The sequence below is a fragment of the Megalops cyprinoides genome, chromosome 19, assembly GCF_013368585.1.
Source record: "Megalops cyprinoides isolate fMegCyp1 chromosome 19, fMegCyp1.pri, whole genome shotgun sequence".
NCBI classification, from domain to species: domain Eukaryota; kingdom Metazoa; phylum Chordata; class Actinopteri; order Elopiformes; family Megalopidae; genus Megalops; species Megalops cyprinoides.
In genome coordinates this window covers 4,358,940-4,376,373 of record NC_050601.1, presented here as the reverse complement: position 1 = coordinate 4,376,373, position 17,434 = coordinate 4,358,940, and the positions used below count along the sequence as shown (strand labels likewise).

Below are 17,434 nucleotides of genomic sequence, written 5' to 3'. Positions count from 1 at the left end.
AAGAAAAACAGTGGAGAGAAAGCCCTTTTATTTACATACGCGTGCTTTAGAGGTGCAGGGATGTTGTAAAGCTGAAAGAAGAAAGCAGCTTACAGAAACGGGGTCTCTGTCAGCATGGCTGAACCAAACCCAACTCTTTCAGCAGCGGAACAAGAGGGGGAAAAAAAACTGCTCTTTCCAAGTTATTTTGCTCTCTCCTCTCCTGAAGAACCGGGAGAGAGGGCTGGTCTGCGTGGCGGCCGTGTGTGTGTGTGAGAGACAGTGAGAGCGAGCGCTGTATTTGTGTGTGTGTGTGTGTGTGTGTGTGTGCGCGTGTGTGTGTGTGTGTGTGCGCGTGAGAGAGAGAGAGAGAGCGCTGTATTCGTGTGTGTATGTGTGTGTATGTGTGTGTGTGTGTGTGTGTGTGCGCGTGAGAGAGAGAGAGCGAGCGCTGTGTTCGTGTGTGTGTGTGTGTGTGTGTATGTGTGTGTGAAAGCTTGTAAACGCTGTGCTTGTGTCCCGCTTTGCATCCCACTGCAGTGAGGCTGGGTTTCACAGGCCAGAGACAGTGCTGTAAACACTGGGGGTAAATGGCTAAATGTGGGCTGACAGGGGCCGACAGTGGGTGAGCTGCCCAGGTCTCCCCTCCGGAAAACGCCGGAGCCCAGTGGCACGTTCCGCCTTCATCACCACCACCATCATCATCATTACTGAGGCAATTGTGGGTTAAATACCTTGCCCAAGGGTGCAGCAGCAGTGCCCCAGCAGGGAATCAAACCGGCAACCTTTCGGGTTACGAGTCTTGCTCCTTAACCACTATGCTACACTGCCGCCCCACAAAGTCATTTACAAACTCAGTTCACTCTAACCCTAGCGCATGTCGGCATGTCAGGACGACCTGGCACAGGGACGTTTAACCGTGGGTAGGAGGAGCCTACATTTACCATTAAGTAAGAGTTCTGCGTGTCTGACAGTCATCCTGTTGGTTTGCTTTAAAAGGAGCCTGAGAGGCTGTAGATAGCATGTGAGGGAGAGTTCAGCAAACACGAGGGGATAATAACCGTCCTTCGGTGCGCGCTGTTCGACAAGCATTGTTCGGTGTCCGCAGACGTATCACTTACAGATACAATGTCAGGAGTGCAACAATGAGAGCACTACCCTGTGCTGAGTGCAGATCTGCAAAGGCCCCGCGGGGCCCATTGTCTGAGGATCTCCGCGTCACGAAAAACAACCTTTGATCGCCCTGCTGTGCTCGGAACAGCCGATAGTAATAATAACCCCCGCACAAACCACATTAGAGGAAGCCAAAAAAACAATAAAGACTTGAAAGAAAATTAATCAATAAAAGTTGACATTTGTCATGCTGGAATAATAATGACTCTATTAAACGAGAAAAAAATAAAAACTTGATTGAGGCGTTTGCCACATTAGCGCTTTTGTTTCCAGAGTAAGTCTGAGTTGTGCTTTCTGCACCATAACAGCCTTTGCACTTTCTGTAGGAGTGAAACGAGATGCTACACAAAGAGCATTGTTGTGGCCGCTCTTGTCCTTGTACTGAGAGCTACACTTCATGCACTTTACTGCCAGTGCGGCCTGCTGATTATTTAGTGATCGTGTGCTCTGGTCTTTGACCGTGTCCTTGATCTGTCCTTGCAGATCTGTTCGGGTGACGGCGGCGTCATGAAGCCCCTCCTCCCTCTCCTGCTGCCCCTCCTCCTCCTCCCTGATTGGACGCTCGCCAGCGACTGCCCAAAGGACTGCATGTGCAGCTCCCCCAACGCCATCTTCTGCTACCAGCGTCGCTCCCCGTCCGTGCCCAGAGGCCTGCCTGCCTCCACCACCAACCTCTACCTCTTCCAGAACGGCATCGAGACCCTGGCCGCCGAGGACTTCACCGGGCTGGACAGCCTGGAGATGCTGGACCTGAGTCAGAACAAGCTGACCGAGCTGCAGGACCGGGTCTTCGAGCCCCTGTCCGAGCTGCGCAACTTGGACCTGTCCAACAACCAGATCGAGCACGTGTCCCAGGCCAGCTTCTCCGGGCTGGTCCTGCTGGAGCGCCTCTATCTCTATAGCAACCGCATTCGGAGCATCCACCCGGCGGCCTTCGATGGGCTGAAGCAGCTGCTGGAGCTGAAGCTGCAGGGGAACCAGCTGACGTCGCTGCCCACCCTCCGGCTGCCCAAGCTCCTCCTCCTGGACCTCAGCTACAACGGCATCCCTCCGCCCGGCCCCTCCGACTTCCACACGCCCAACCTGGAGTCGCTCAAGATGGCCGGGCTGGGGCTCAGCGACCTGGACCAGGAGCTGATGGGCGGCCTGGGGAACCTCCACGACCTGGACCTCTCCCAGAACCAGCTGCGGTCCGTGCCGGCGGCGCTGAGGGAAATGAGGGGTCTGATCCGGCTCGGGCTGGCCGGGAACCCCGTGGGCCAGCTGCGGCCGGAGGACCTGCGGAACCTGGAGGAGCTGCAGGAGCTGGACATCAGCAACCTCAACCTGCAGGGCTTCCCCGAGGGCTTCGTCCGGCTGCTGCCCCGCCTCCAGCAGCTGACGGCGGCCGAGAACCCCTTCAACTGCCTGTGCTCGCTGGCCTGGTTCCCCGGCTGGCTGCGGCAGGCCAACGTGCAGCTGGGCCGCACCAAGGAGACGCGCTGTCACTTCCCGCCGCTCAACGCCGGCAAGGTGCTGGAGAAGCTGGAGCACAGGGACTTCGGCTGTCCCACCACCACCACTGTCACCACCAGCACGGCGGCCAACAGCACCCCTCGCCCCCCACTCATCACCACAGCGCCCGGCACCACGCCGCCCCCCGTAGCCCCTCCACCTCCCAGCGACGCCCCCCCCTGCGGAGACCGACAGTGACCCACCCCCCGCGGCCCCTGTCTCCCCCAGCAGCAGCAGCGCCGACCCCGACACCGAGACCAACTTCTGCCCCGCCAGCATCTGCCTGAACGGGGGCACCTGCCAGCTGGACCGGCAGGGGGAGGTGGTGTGCACCTGCCCCCGCGGGACCTCCGGCCGCTACTGCCAGAACCAGGACGAGCCCCCGCCGCCGCCACCTCTGCCCCCAGAGGTCTCCACGGCGACGGTCGCCGCGGCGCCCGACATCAGCTCCCGCCACGTCACCAGCACCTCCATCCTGCTGGACCTGCACGGCTACATCCGGACACGGCCGTACCTGCGGGGGATCCGGCTCACCTACCGGAACCTGTCCGGGCCCGACCGGCGGCCCGTGCACCTGAGCGTCCCCGCCTCGTACCCGGAGTACACCCTGCGGGGGCTGCGCCCCAACTCCACCTATTCTGTGTGCGCCAGTCCCCTGGGGGAGCCCGCCGAGCGGGACAGCTCGTGCACGGAGGCACGCACGGCCAGCGCTCAGCACACCGCCACCGAGGCGCAGGTAAAGGACCACCGGCTGACCAGCACACTGGCCCCCACGCTGGCCGTCGCCATCCTGTTGGTGGCGGTGGCCGCCGTGGTGGGCGCAGTCTGCTACATGCGCAGGAAAAGGGCCAAGGGCCACATAGACTTGGGCTGCGACGACCCCCTGCCGCTGGAACTGGAGGGGGTCAAGGCCTGCCTGGACAATGGGGCGCTGCCCCAAAAACAGCCCGAATCGGGGCTGTCGCCTCCCCCCTCCGCCGTCCACAACAGCCTGGAGTACGAGGTCCCACTCATGCAGACGCAGTGCACGGCCAACAACAACATGGCCGCCGTGAAGCCGTCTTACTTCTGACCTCTGCCGCCCTGTCATAGAGACCTCCCGCCACCAGGAGGAGCTCTGTCCCCCCACAGGTAGAGAGGACAGACGCTGAGACTCTGTGGTGGTGGGGGAGGGACAAAACAGCTGGCTGAGTTAACAGTTGAAAAACAGAGCAAACGCTTAGCTCGTTCATGTGCAATCAAAATTTGCCTGATGGAGATTTTTTTTTCTAAAGGATTTTTATGAGGGCAACAGCCGAAGTGCCTTGGCTCACATTTACACACGTTCTACTTACTGTTATGATGCATTTTTTTTTGTTGTTGTTTCTGCAATCGTATTGCTGGACCGGCACAAGCACCAGCTCTCCACGGCGACCGGGGAGCACGAGGGACGGAGGCGGGGCAGGTGTATCAGGCGCACCTGCGCAGCTAAAAAAACGGCACTCCGAACTTCCTGTCCGGGAGAAACTTGCACTGATGGCTGGGCCTCGGCTGATTGGCCTCCGGTGATGGCTGAAATATTTAAGTCGCGTAAGAAACATTTGCTCGGCAGCACTTCTGCGCTGACCCTGAGAAAGCCTTAGTTGCTGTGAAAAATGCCGATGTAAGCGAACAAAGCTTTGGACTTAGGCAGAGGGCAACCGAGGCCAGCTCTGGCAGAGCTTTGTTCAGCGCTAGCGCTATGTGAAGGCTACATTTTTGTGTTCATATATTTTGTTCTGTAGCATTTTTTTTAAGACGTGACGGTTACCAGCTCTCTCCTTCCCTTCCCCCCTTCTTTTTTTTTTTTTTAAACCAAAGGCAGACACAACACAAGGCTAAAATCTTTGAAGATTAAAAACTTTCTTGTAGCACCAAGTCAATCAAAGACTTTACTCTTCAAGTGTTAGACTGTCTGAGTAGCAGTAAGACTGTGCAGACTTGAAACAATCTCCGCCTCCAACACACACACACACACACACACACACACACACACTCTCTCACACACACACACACACACACTCTACAGCCTTTACCCCCCTACCCTCCACCCCCACCAAAAATAATACCAGATACCCAAGACTACCACAGCGACAAAAGGAGGCGGGCGACTGAAATCCCCAATCTTTTTATGTCCTGCTGTAAGCCTGTAAGCCCTTCAGCCACACACTCGCAGGGTTATACAGGAAGAATGCAGAATAAAAAAGAGAAACTTTTCAAAGACTTTATTTATTGTTTGTGCTGCTGAACAGAATGCAGTTATTTCCTAAACCGCAATTCACAAGGAAAAAGGCTTGCTGCCGTCACAGAGGTGGCCGCGGTGAGTTTTCCCGAGTGAAATGCGTCTCTCTCTCTCTCTCTCTCTCTCTCTCTCTCTCTCTCTGCGCTGCTGTACGCCATTAACTTCTCTGGTCGCGAGGCCTGGAAACTCAGCCCCAAACTCGTCTAAGGCCCAAACCAACTCTTCGGAAAGAGTCCAGATGTAACGTATACTTTCTGTGTGTTTATACTCTCCCTTCTGTCGCCTGGAGCTGAGAAAAAGGCGTAGGAAAAAGGGCCGTGGTACGGGGAAGGCAAACAGGGAATAAAACAGATTATCTTTCAGGCGACCGGCGCAAACACACCCCTAATTCTCCAGCCTGCTGCCCTGCCCCGTGTCAGGGGCGATCCCATCTACCCGTCTCTCTTCTTTTACATTACATTACACTACTGGCATTTAGCAGACGCTCTTATCCAGGGCGAATTACATCAGTTACAGGTTTTTACATGTTACCCATTTATATAGCTGGGTATTAACTGAGGCAGCTGGGGGTTAAGTACCTTGCCCAAGGGTACAGCAGCAGTGCCCCCCGTGGGGAATCGAACCGGCAACCTTTCGGGTTAGGAGTCCTGCTCCTTAACCACTACGCTACACTGCCACTCTCATGAGGAGAGGCATCGCCCCCCCTCCCCACCTCCTTGTGAATGTTTAGCCTGGCTTTGAACAGCAACTACAAACGGAACGCCTTTGCGACAAGGGCGCCGGGGTCACAGGGAGCCCCCCAGGGTTCCTGAACTGCGCGACCGACTGGGAGAGTGAAGCTCGGCAGCGCGGCGTGGTGTTGGAGCAGGTTCTGACAGACTGGCGTAGAAATTAGGAAGTGGGGTTCTGAGGAGAGGTCGCCCCCCACGGAGCGCGGGCGCAGAGGGCGAGAGGGGTGAGAGGGGGGTGAGAGAGAGGAGGGCAGCTAATGATGTTCGCTGTCCGTGGGGAGGTGTGTGACTTTCCCTTCTCTTGCTCCTGATGTTCCAGCACCTTCATCTGCTAACTGCTGACTCTATCCCTGACTCTCTCTCTCTCTTTTCCTCCTTGGTCTTTCTCCGCAAGCACCTTCATTCTTCACTTTAACGTTGTAAACTGATAAAAAGATTAAGGGAATATCAGATTGTAGAAAAGAACCACCGAGCAAAACAACAACGAAAGCAGTGAAACACTTGAACTGGAACCCGTAGCCTTACAGCATGAGGGATTGAAAATATTTGTAATATTTTCAATGTGATTTTTATTTTTCCCTGTTTATTTTGGGAAATTATACTTTTATTTGTCTACTTGTCCTTTTTGTCTTTTTAGAGGAAAAAGTGTGCTTGTTTGTAAGAAAAAAAACGTGATGGCATTTTAAAAAAGCAATTAAATAACAATGAAAAATAAAAAAATAATAAAAACGAAAGAAAACAAACGAGGTCTTCTGAGTTTTTTTTTTGTTTTTGTGTGTTTTTTTTTTCCCCTGCTGGCGGATGTTCAGGTTGGCAGCAGAGGCCGAGAGGAAGGCTGCCATCTATAATATGATCCATCCCCTCTTTTAGCAGATCACTCCAAAACTCAGAACAAATGGGCCAGAGTGGGTCAATAAGGAAAGAACAGTGATACATCCGTCAATCTGTCAGTCCGTCAGTCTGTCAGTCCGTCAGTCTGTCAGTCCGTCAATCTGTCAGCCCGTCAGTCCGTCAGTCTGTCAGTCTGTCTCTCAGGACCAATATCTCAGACACAGACCCATTTGTGACAGGGCTAGTTGGCTACCCTATCCCGAAAACAATGCCCCCCTCTCTGCTTTTTTCCACGGAACGAGGGGTCGGTTCTATCAGAGCTGGGAGGGTGGGAGAAGGGGTATACAAGGTCTTCCAGGCCCCGCCCCCGCCCAAAAAAACACACACACAGCCCTCCCTCCAAAACAAACTTTTATGAGAACTTTTCCAGGTTCTCGGAGAGAGCTCAGCCGCCTCATATTTTTCCCATTAATTGCGAAAGCCGGAGGGCGGAAAGCGGGGAACGAGCAACGGAGCCCCCCCCCCCCCCCCCCCCCCCCCCCCCCCCCCCCCCCCCCCCCCCCCACCCCCACCCCCCCCCCCCCCCCCCCCCCCCCCACCCCCCCCCTCCAGCTGCTGCTGGTCACTGACCCAGGCGCAACTGAGCCCCCCACCGCCGCCACTGCACGCTAACGCGCACCGGCCATGCACCACCCACGCGGTTTTTACAGGTAGAGGCCGGGAGGGGGTCCCCGTGGAAACGCCTTCCCGCTCGCCTGGGATGTGAGCGCTCACGGCTGGCCCTGGTACAGCTGCCCAGCTGCACCCTGTTACGAGCAACACGCAGCTGAACAACACAAACATATAAAGAAAGACACGAGCTGTTCGGCTCGTACCGGGCCAAAAGGAGCCTGTTTAACGAGCGAATCAACGCACGTGCGGAGTACCCCACTCTCCCTTCCTGTCCCTCTTTCTCTTTCTCTCTCCCTGTCTATCTATCCTCACCCCCCCTTCTCCCTCTTCCTCTCTATCACTCCTTCCCTCTCTCTGCCCCCTCCTTTTTGTCTTAAATAATCTTAAATATTCTCTTAAATTCTTAAATTATCTTAAATAAAGGATCCCGGAGAGGCGTCTGGAGAAGGGGGCTCTCACCTGACCCACAGGCGGCGTGTGGCCCCCACCGGAAAGACACCTCAGCCGGCCGATCCCTCCAACGTGGGGGAGGCCAGCGTTTTACGGCCATTAAAACAGCGGGGGATTCGCGTGTGGCCGGAGGAAGGCAGACATTCACACGCAGACAGGGGCAAACCAATACAGAGACACTGAAAGGGAAACAAAGCTATAACAAGACGGCTGACTGACCTGGCTGCAGAGGAGGGAGTGGCAGGCATGCAGCCTTTTGCCTCCATGCAAAACTGTGCAGGACTAAGCAGTCACACACAGGCCGCAAACAGGAGCGAGACATACCAGGCCCCACCTGGGCCGACACATACCGCAAGCCGCCCTCCGTGTGTGTGTGACCATGTGACTGTGTGTGACTGCCTACAGTGTGTGTGTTTTGTGTTTCTTTCTCTCATTTTTGCTTTCAATAAAAAAAGGGCCCTTTTATTCCCTGGATTTAAGAGACCTGGCTCCTGGCCCCTCGCCAGGCATGCCGCTCAAGCTGAGAGCTCCTCAAAGGGCCCATTGTAGCTCTAAGGGCAGACTTTTTAAATTAACATCCCAAATTCCTCTAAAAATTACTGCTGAGGAAATATTTTTGCTACTCGTTTCTTTTTTTTGGGGGGGGGGGGCTGGGGGGTTGGGGGTTTTTTTCTGCCAAGGACAATGTGCTAAAAAACAGACACGTGTGGCTCTTAGCTGCCGTCAGCCCCTTAGAATTTGTACTCTTTCTTTCCCCTTCCCTCTTTCATCTAAGAAACTTTCCGATTTTGCTGCTTTATGACATTTTCCCCCTTTTTCGTATGAGCCCAAGCAGCCCCCCCCCCCCGCACCTCCACGTTTCTTACTCTAAGCTCGAGCATAATTTTGGCTGGCCAGCAATATGACAGCAATAGATCACTCATTTAGACTGCGACCTAGCGCTGTGTGCACCGCGCTCATCTTGATGCTATTCGCTGATGATAAACTAATTAAGGTTTGTATTAAATCCAGCTCCAGATGTGATTACTGAGCAACATCCCTAAGTGGGTCAAATACTTGCATCATAATCGACCTCTGCTCTGTCCCAGCAAGCTGGAAAACAAAAACTTCTGCTGGTTACTGAAACCAAATGACCAGGCCCCGATGAATGGGGCTCCGCTCTGACTCCACAACCAAATATTGCTATTGGAAAAGGAGACAGTCTTCTAATACCGGCCCCAGGGAGCCTAGCGTTTGACCTTCACAACACACGGGCCAACTGAAATGAGCTGCAGTACACATAAATAAATCTGAATGTGCATGGATGTTATTCACCTCCGGATTCTAACGAACTGCCTCCACACGGATTAGCGAGAGGGGACTTTTCCCGGTTTGTTTGCTCTGGACCCGGGGGATGTTGGTTGTACCCGAGGTTCCTCCTGACGCTGGATCCTCCCTGGTCCTCTGATGTGGGCTCAGTGCGACCGCGTCCTGGAAGCCCGACCACAGATTTGCGGAGAGGAGAAAAAGAGAGAGGCCTTTATATTTTTTTGGGGTTTTTGGAGGAGTCTGTATCTGCAAATGGAATATGCGCCCCCCCCCTCCTCCATTTTTCCAGCTCTTGCAATAAAAATACAATATTATTATGAGAGCTGGGTGGCAGTGTGCCACTGGTTCTCCTCATAGCGGCATGGGGGGGGTTTGGGGTCCAGGCTCCATGGATCAGTGCAGGAACTGGCACTGGGACACTACGGAGGCCAAGGGGGCGGGGGAGATGGGGGGGGGGGGGGGGGGTGTTCTGTTTTTATAGGCTTTCCCCATAATAAAGTACAGCGTTGACTTATTTCGTGAGCAGTTCAAATGCTAATTAAGTATAAAACAAACAAAAGCATTATTTCCCCCCACCCCTCCACCCCCCACCCCGCTCTCTGTCCCCGGTGTCAATCCGCCGTGGAGCGCCTGCTGGAAACGGCTGCGAAGGCCAGCACGTGGTTGTGGCAACCGTGACGAACGGAAGGGCGCATGCCATCGATCGGAGGGTGGAAGGGAGCGGGTGAGGGCCGGGGATGGGGGATATGACAGGCGGTAGATGGAGAGGAAAGGGGGAGAGAGAGAGAGAGGGGGGGGGGTGCAATGCCAGGACACGTGCATCAAAACCCCAAAGTCTTTTTTAGGACCATAGCCATTGCGTTTTAAAATGGAGGGAAAGGGTGAGGGGGTGAGGGGGCGAGAGGGTGGGGCAGTGCTGGGTGGGTTGGGCTGATTTATGTGCAGAGGGAACGATCGCTGAATTACAGAGCATCTAAATGGAACAGAACAGCCCGTCGCCCTGGAAAACACGCCGAATGTGGTTCTCATTTGGGAGGAATGGAAGGGTGGGGGTGTGTGGGGGGGGGGGGTGCTGTGTGTGTGTGTTTGTGGGGGGGGGGGCGTTGAGGGAGAGAAGAATTTTATTTATTTGAAAAAAAAAAAAATCTGGCATTAATGCGACAGAGAGGGAGATGGTTGGGACAGAGTAGGAGGGATAGGGGTTTGGGGGGGGGGGGGGTTTGAAATCCAAGAGGAGACAGATCGAGGAGGGCGATAGTGACCCCCGGGCCTGGTCCTCACCTCCAGCCACACAGCTGGGCTCAATCAGCCCCCACTGGCAGAGAGCGATAAGGCTGATACCTTGTTAATTCCCCCACTCTCGCCGGCCAGCGTTCAGGGCCTTCTTTCCAGGTTAACACTCTTTGTTTGTTTGTTTGTGTGCCTGTTGCTGCCTGACGGCTTCGTCACTCCGCCTCACTGATAAAGACGGAGTATCAGGCCTCTGGTAAATTACCAGCGATTATCACAGGGGAAAACCATTCCAGCACAAAAAAACAGAGATAATCACCCCCCCCCCCCCACTGCTGCCAATGCGAGAGGTACGGCATCTCTCATGAGCTGGGGAGGGTTTGTCTTTTTGGCCCTTTCTGACGGGTTTCGAAACCATCTGGCCCTTAAATCTTCCGATACACCAAAACTGACACATTATGAGATAGCACCTGGAGAGGGTAGGTGGGAACGTTGCACAGACTTGGCAAAGGGCAGACGCGTGTGTGTTTCATTTAGACGAACAGAAAAAAAAAAAAACTGGGGGGAAAAAAAAAACGTTAAATGAAAAATGTGCTCGCCTCTCAGTTTCAATGTGGGACAAGTAGGCCTGGTTCACCACGCAGATATTTTTAATAAGCGTAAAAACCTGTCCATTAATCCTCTTTAAATTACTCAGGGTGTCTGTCTGCCGTCACACTGACATGACAGATGAAGGCACATTTCACAGGTATGATACGTGTGGTATTACACCTGCCACTCACACCACTCAGAGATTAACTGACTGTAAAACATCCTTTCAGAAAAAACCCCTCCAGGCCTCGCCTCCCACCGCCCCCCCGAACCCCACCGCACGAACCTCCCATCAATCTCAACGGCAGGCCTCACTGGTTACTGAACCATCATCAAACCGCCACCCAGAACCCCAACGGAGTCTAGCTGTTTGTTTTACCTGCAATATTGCAACGTGTTTCGGAATCCTAGTGACTGTGATGTACGGTGGTGCGTGCACTTGGCTTACCTTAGATTTCTAGGCTGTCTAGTTTCTAGACATTTAACTTGTGCTAGGGCTTGAATGGTGTAGTGCTCGCACTCACTGGTCTGGGAGTGTTGTTAGCCTGGTTTGACACTGTTCGTCAATCAACTTCCGTTCTTCTGTGCTGGAAGTCGCTCGGGATAAGAGCATCTGGTAAATGAATGTAATGTAACGTTATGTAATGTAATGTCACGTAATGTCATGCAATGTAATGTTGTGTGATGTCATATGATGTAATGGAGTTAGTACGCCTCAGTGCTGTCTGTGGTTAGGTGTGGGCACAGCCTGACAGACTGCACAGAGACAGATCCTTCACGGGACCATACCTCACCCAACAGCTTAAGCTCAGATGCGCTATAAGGAAAAAGACTCAAATAAATTAAAACCACCTTTTGAATGAGTAATCTTTGAGGTGGTGAGGGAATCAGCAGCAGGATCAGATAATGTAACGGCTACTGTCACGCTATTGCCATAGATACACTGCTACAGTGCTTTGGCTAATAAATAAACGCAGGTGTTTCTTCTTCCAATTAAAAATGATTTCCTCAATAAAACCCGGTGATTAGCGCAACTTGCCAAACCGTGTTTGTGAAGATAACGTGCTTGTAAAGATGTATCAGTCCTCACACTGACCCGCTGCCAGTGTGGTGCCATAACTGCTGACATAGAGCTGCTGTTGTGGAAACCGGCTGGACGAAGAGCAGCCCTTAGCCTCTCTTATCTCAACTGCACGGTCTTACAGTGATTATTCTACCTTCATCAGCTAATTTTAAAATGACTTCCAGAGCAGATAAGACCGGACCCTTCAGAATGATAAAAGTCAGAACGATAAGGCGAGATCGAAAACTTACTGGGGCATCTGTCATCCCCAACCCCCCCCCCAAAAAGAACAAAATTACAATATTTCATGTAAGAGCGAACCCCCCCCCCTTTGGTTGACCCCAGTGACTCCCATCGTACCGAAGCACGCACAGAGCGTGCATGCACTGGCAGGGCTTTGGGGAAGGGGGGGGGGGGGGGGGGGGGGTGAGGAATGTGGATTTGGCCGAGGATGGGGGCGGGGGGGTTGAGTAAGGCAGGTTTACACACAGGGTCACTGCAAAACTCCTGGCCAAAGGACGTGGCACAAGAGGCAGGGCCTCAATCAAACACGGCATCTCTGTCTCAAAATGACGCCCCCCCCCCGTCAGTTTTTTTTGTCTTTTTGTCAGTTGAGCCCTCTCTATTCTCTCACTCTCTCCCTCTCCATCCTGTCACTCTCATTACAAGCCTTGGTTTCTGTCTCTCTGCCCATCTATCAGCACTATCTCTCTCTCTCTCCATCACACCCTTCTCTGTCCTTGGTTCGTGTGTGTGTGTGTGTGTGTGTGTGTGTGTTTATGTGTGCATGGCATGTGTGCACATGTGTGTGTGTGTTTATGTGTGCATGGCATGTGTGCGCGTGCGCGCACATGTGTGTGTACGTGTGTGTGCGTGTGTGTGTGAGCGTGTGTGTACGTGCGGGGTCTAGCATCTTTCATCTTTCTAACCATTCTGAGCTCTCCCTCTGGCTGCCTCCCTCTCTCGTCACTGCCTGGAGGAGAGCTGACTAGTCAAAACACATTGCTGAATGCTGCTCTGAGCGATAGCAGCTGACCTGTGAACTGCTCTTCATTTTATTTGTCTGTTTTGAGCACCCATCATGTATTCCTTGTCATGTTTTTTGCAGTTTAGTTATAACCAGCGGGGTTTTCCTTGTTGAGGTTTGTACCCACCCACCCCACCCACCCCCTAACAGTGTAAACCTATCCACCATTTTCAATGTTCTCCTCCTCTCTCCCTCTTTTTCTCTTACTCCCGTTACACTCTCAGTCTTTCCGTCTCTCCATTTTCTCTCTCTCTCACTGTCATTCTCCCCTCTTCACTCTTTCCAACTCTCACCCCAAACTCAAGGGGATTGAGCGGCCTGCTGCCCATTCTCGTGTGAACACACGCGACACAGTCCAAACATCCTCACACGCACAACAAAAAACACGCAAACATTTACATTTATTCATTTGGCAGACGCTTTCATCCAAAGCGACTTACATAGGTTACAGTTCTTTACAATGTTATCCATTTATACAGCTGGATATCTACTGAGGCAACTGTGGGTTAAGTACCTTGCCTAAGGGTACAGCAGCAGTGTCCCAGCGGGGATTGAACCGGCAACCTTTTGGTTACAAGTCCTGCTCCTTAACCACTATGCTACACTGCAAACCCCCAAAAGCCTGCACCGTTTCGTGCTCCCTGCTCTCCCAACCCTCCGAAATCCCTCGCGGCCAGCCCTCTCCAAGGAACTCCTCAGTGTGGACGAGCTAATACTGAGTGCGTATTAGTGGAACAGACTAAGAAGGAAGAGATGGTATGCACGCTGACAGACAGGCATAATCAATGGATATGAGGAAGCTACAGCAGCAATGCTGACGTATGCAATTAAAAAAAACCCAACACCAGTCCAACAGCAAACTCCTGCACTGCAGAACAACAGCTAAAAACACAGTGTGATACAGGCGACTGCAACGATGACTGCGTCAGTGGAGCTAATTGACCATGACCGTAAACACCGACGCCGTTTCATGTTGAAAAAATGCTCTTCTGCATCACTACCTGTCGAGGAAGGGAGTGTGCCAACGATGATGGCGTTTCAGAAACATGTGGTTCCTAGAGAACATATTCTTGTTCCTTCAGAATGAAATGGGGCTGACAGGACAGGCCTGCGGTTTAGAGCACAGAAAATCCTGAATCCTGGTTCTCCTCTATGTTTAAGGGCTGCAGTTTGGGTCCTCAGCAACAGCACAGATCAGACCCCCCCCCCCCCCCCCCCTTTCTCTCTCCTTGGGTGGGGCGGAAGTCAGGGCAGAGAGGGCTGCCGTTCAGGGGCCTCCCGAAACAGCTGCTCCGGCTTAGCCGGCCGCCGCGCTCAATTAAGACAACAGAACCGCCCCTCCGTGCCCCGGGCCCATCTCGTTTCGGGGAGAGACGATGCAGCCGGTCAGAGCGGGGGATTATGATCGGCCACTCTCTCTGCCCCCCCCCCCCCCCCCCCCCCTCCCACGCTGCGCGGCAGGGAAGCATAGCGGCGAACGTTCCTTACACGCGGCTGTGTAAATGCAGACGCCACGCCCCCCTCCGATACGGCGTTTAACACCGCGGCCGTCCGCCGCATGCCAGCGTGTAAAAACACGATCAGAACGCGCTGCTGCACGGAGCACCGTGGTGGGGAGGAACACCGGGGGTGGGGGGGGGCAGATAACACCTGATAATACATTTCATTGCGTTTCAGCGCACCTCTTCTGCCTCTCCAGGGTGGTCCCATACTCGTTTTCATGTAGGCACCTGTTTGGCAGTGAGTGGACGAACTGGGCTGAGAAGCAGTAGTTTCCCTTCCTCCCTCCCTCCCTCACTCCACCGCTGAAGAAGCTCCCTCTAAAAAAAGCACCTTGTTTCGCCACTAAAAGGCCAGCAAAACAGCAGAACCTCCTGAAAAGTCCCTTTTCGTATCTCGTCCACCTAAAAGATTCAGGAAAGCGTTCCTTCGACACCATTACAAAATGCAGAGTCGCACTCTCAGGTCCGCTGTCCGGTGGTGTAGCCACCCCTCCCCACTTCAAAGCAGAACCAAACAGCGCACTCAGGGAAGGGAGGGGGAGTATGGGAAGGCAAAATCGTACAAAAGCTCAGCCTGGTTCTCCCTCATGCAACTCCTCCAAAATCCCTCATACATCCCTTACAACCTACTTTATATACTCGGGATGAAAGGATACAGCTTCAGTATTAAATCACGCAGGCATCCCCTGATGTGTCTGAGAGAGAGCCCTGGTGGTCTTTGAGAGCGAGTCTGGATTTGGTGGGCTGCGCGTGCACACGACGGAGACCGGGGCAGACGGATGGTGTGATGAGTGAAGGAAAGACCCAGAGGCCTCTCTATTCCTGGGACCACAGAGCACGTGTCCCATCAAGAGCCCCCCTGATATATGCTGGTGTGTCCCCTCCTCTTGCCCTAAACTCCCCCACAAAATCACGGCCTACACTCGCTCTCCTCCGCACTAATCCCGTTTTTAAACATCCTGCTGCCATGGGGCTCATTCCCCCCAGTGATCTCTCATCTCGGGCCGTGACCTCTGACCTCCCGATGAATGGGATGGCGGCCTCCTTCAACAAACACTCCTTCATGCCACCCTCGTCCATCTCCACAGGGAGGGTCAGGAACAGAGGGGCCAGCTGTTTGGACATGTTTACCCCCCCCCCCCACAGACATACGCCCCCCCATACCCCCTGTCTAGCCCCAGGAAAAGCGTTGAAGCCGTAAAGCCGCCCAATACAAACCGAACCGAGGGGCCGAACGGCCGCCCAGGAAACGGACAGCCTTTTATGAGCTGTTTGTCAAGCCAATAAAAAAAAGGTTTACATGTCTTGACCTGAGAGGCTAGAGAGAAGGAGGCTCCTTTATGTGTTGATTCTGGCCACACAACTGACTGGGGAAAGACAGAACAGCATTAAACATACAGCAAAACCGAACAGAGCATTAATTCAACACTCAGCAGCCTCAAGAACTGCATTAAGTAAAATGTGCCATCATTTATGCAGGCACTCAATAAGGAAAAAGTCATTAGTCTACTGCATGGCACTATTTTTATTTTATTTTCCTTTACCACAAGGACTACTTTGCTCCTGGACTGTGATGCCTGATAGCAAAGCATGCGCCAGACAACAAACTCTGCAGACTCCATCAGCTGAATGCAGCAGCACGGCCCCGGGTTCGAGCAGAGTGAGCGGCGGGGATAATGCTCGGCCGGGGGAAAACGGGCGACCCGAGGCTCCCTCTCGCCCTGAATCGTGACCTCATCGCATTCAGGCCGCGTCGGGACGACAACCGCTGGTTTTTTGGTACAGCCCGCCGTGGGTCCTTGTGGCAGACATACAGGCGTGAAGACACACGCACTCGTAAACACACACACACGCACGCGTGCACACACCTACATACACGTGTGCGTGCACTCTCACACACACACACACACACACACACACACACACACACACACACACACATGCACGTTGCACACACACAGACACACACACGTGCGCACACACACAGACACACACAGATGCACAAACACACACACACAGACACACACACGTGCACACAGACACACACACACACATACACACACAGACACAAACACACCCGCACACACACACACATGCACACACACACGCGACCATGGCCTGGCGTCCCACACGCCTGTCCGCAGGGCCCGCGGGCAGGAATGCTGACCCACTCCCTGTGGAAAATGCCGATCAGCCCTAAAGCTCCGCTGCGGCCGAGCAAGGTACGCTTTCGCCACGCTTGTATTTATTTTTCGCTTTTTTCTCTGTCTATAACCCACACCCGCTTTCTAAATACATCCACAAGACAGCAAGCTGCCAAATGACAAAAACTGAGAGAGAAAGAGAGCCAGAGAGAGAGAGAGAGAGAGAGAGAGAGAGAGAGGGAGAGAGGGAGAGAGGGAGAGAGGGAGAGAGAGGGGGAGAGAGAGAGGGAGAGACGGAGAGAGAGGGGGAGAGAGAGAGAGAGAGGGAGAGAGGGAGAGAGAGGGGGAGAGAGGGGGAGAGAGAGAGAGGGAGAGACGGAGAGAGAGGGGGAGAGAGAGAGAGAGGGAGAGAGAGAGAGAGAGAGAGAGCCAGAGGGAGAGAGAGGGAGAGAGAAAGAGAGAGAGAGAAAGCGCGACTAGACGGGTAGAGGTGGGGGTGGAGTGGGGGGGTGGGGGAAACGGACAGACGGGGCAACTGCTCACCACCAAATTTTTTTCCCCCCGGAGAGTTGTAATTTAAACAAAACCACAAAGGTCACAACCAGATCAGTATGCACAAACTCCAACCTCCGAGTCCTTTTTTTCCATCTTCTCCTTTTCAAAACTGGAGTAGGTATCTATTTATTCGGGGCTGTTTCCAAAAAGGTGGGTTTTTTAAATATATGGTTCTTGGTCCTTGTGAGCGCGTGTTATTCAAGGGATTTGGTTGTTTAAAAAGAAACTTCTCTCCCTGTGGCTGTACGGCAGCCCTCTTTCCAAAGCGGCCCTGCTCCGCTTCACTCTTTCATGGCCAGGAGGGGAACAGAGGGAGGAGCTGCAAATTACACCCTCAATGAGGTATGAAGGTACAACGGGGGGGGGGGGGGGTTAAATTTAGACGAAAAGAAGGGCCTGTCTATTCAGTCAGAAAACACAACGG

At 53.4% G+C, this 17,434-nt stretch overlaps 2 protein-coding genes across 3 annotated transcripts in view; one reads left to right on the top strand and one right to left on the bottom strand.

Annotated features, from left to right (window-relative positions):
* The window catches only part of vasnb (vasorin b), a 31,160-nt gene extending 26,480 nt beyond the window's left edge, over window positions 1–4,680 (top strand). The window contains 2 exon segments of the mRNA XM_036552249.1: window positions 1,636–2,820; window positions 2,822–4,680. Coding sequence (XP_036408142.1) covers window positions 1,660–2,820; window positions 2,822–3,718 — 2,058 coding nt within the window. The 5' untranslated portion in view covers window positions 1,636–1,659 and the 3' untranslated portion in view covers window positions 3,719–4,680.
* The window catches only part of LOC118794097 (mitochondrial import inner membrane translocase subunit tim16-like), a 138,087-nt gene that overhangs the window by 66,484 nt on the left and 54,169 nt on the right, over window positions 1–17,434 (bottom strand). The window lies entirely within an intron of this gene.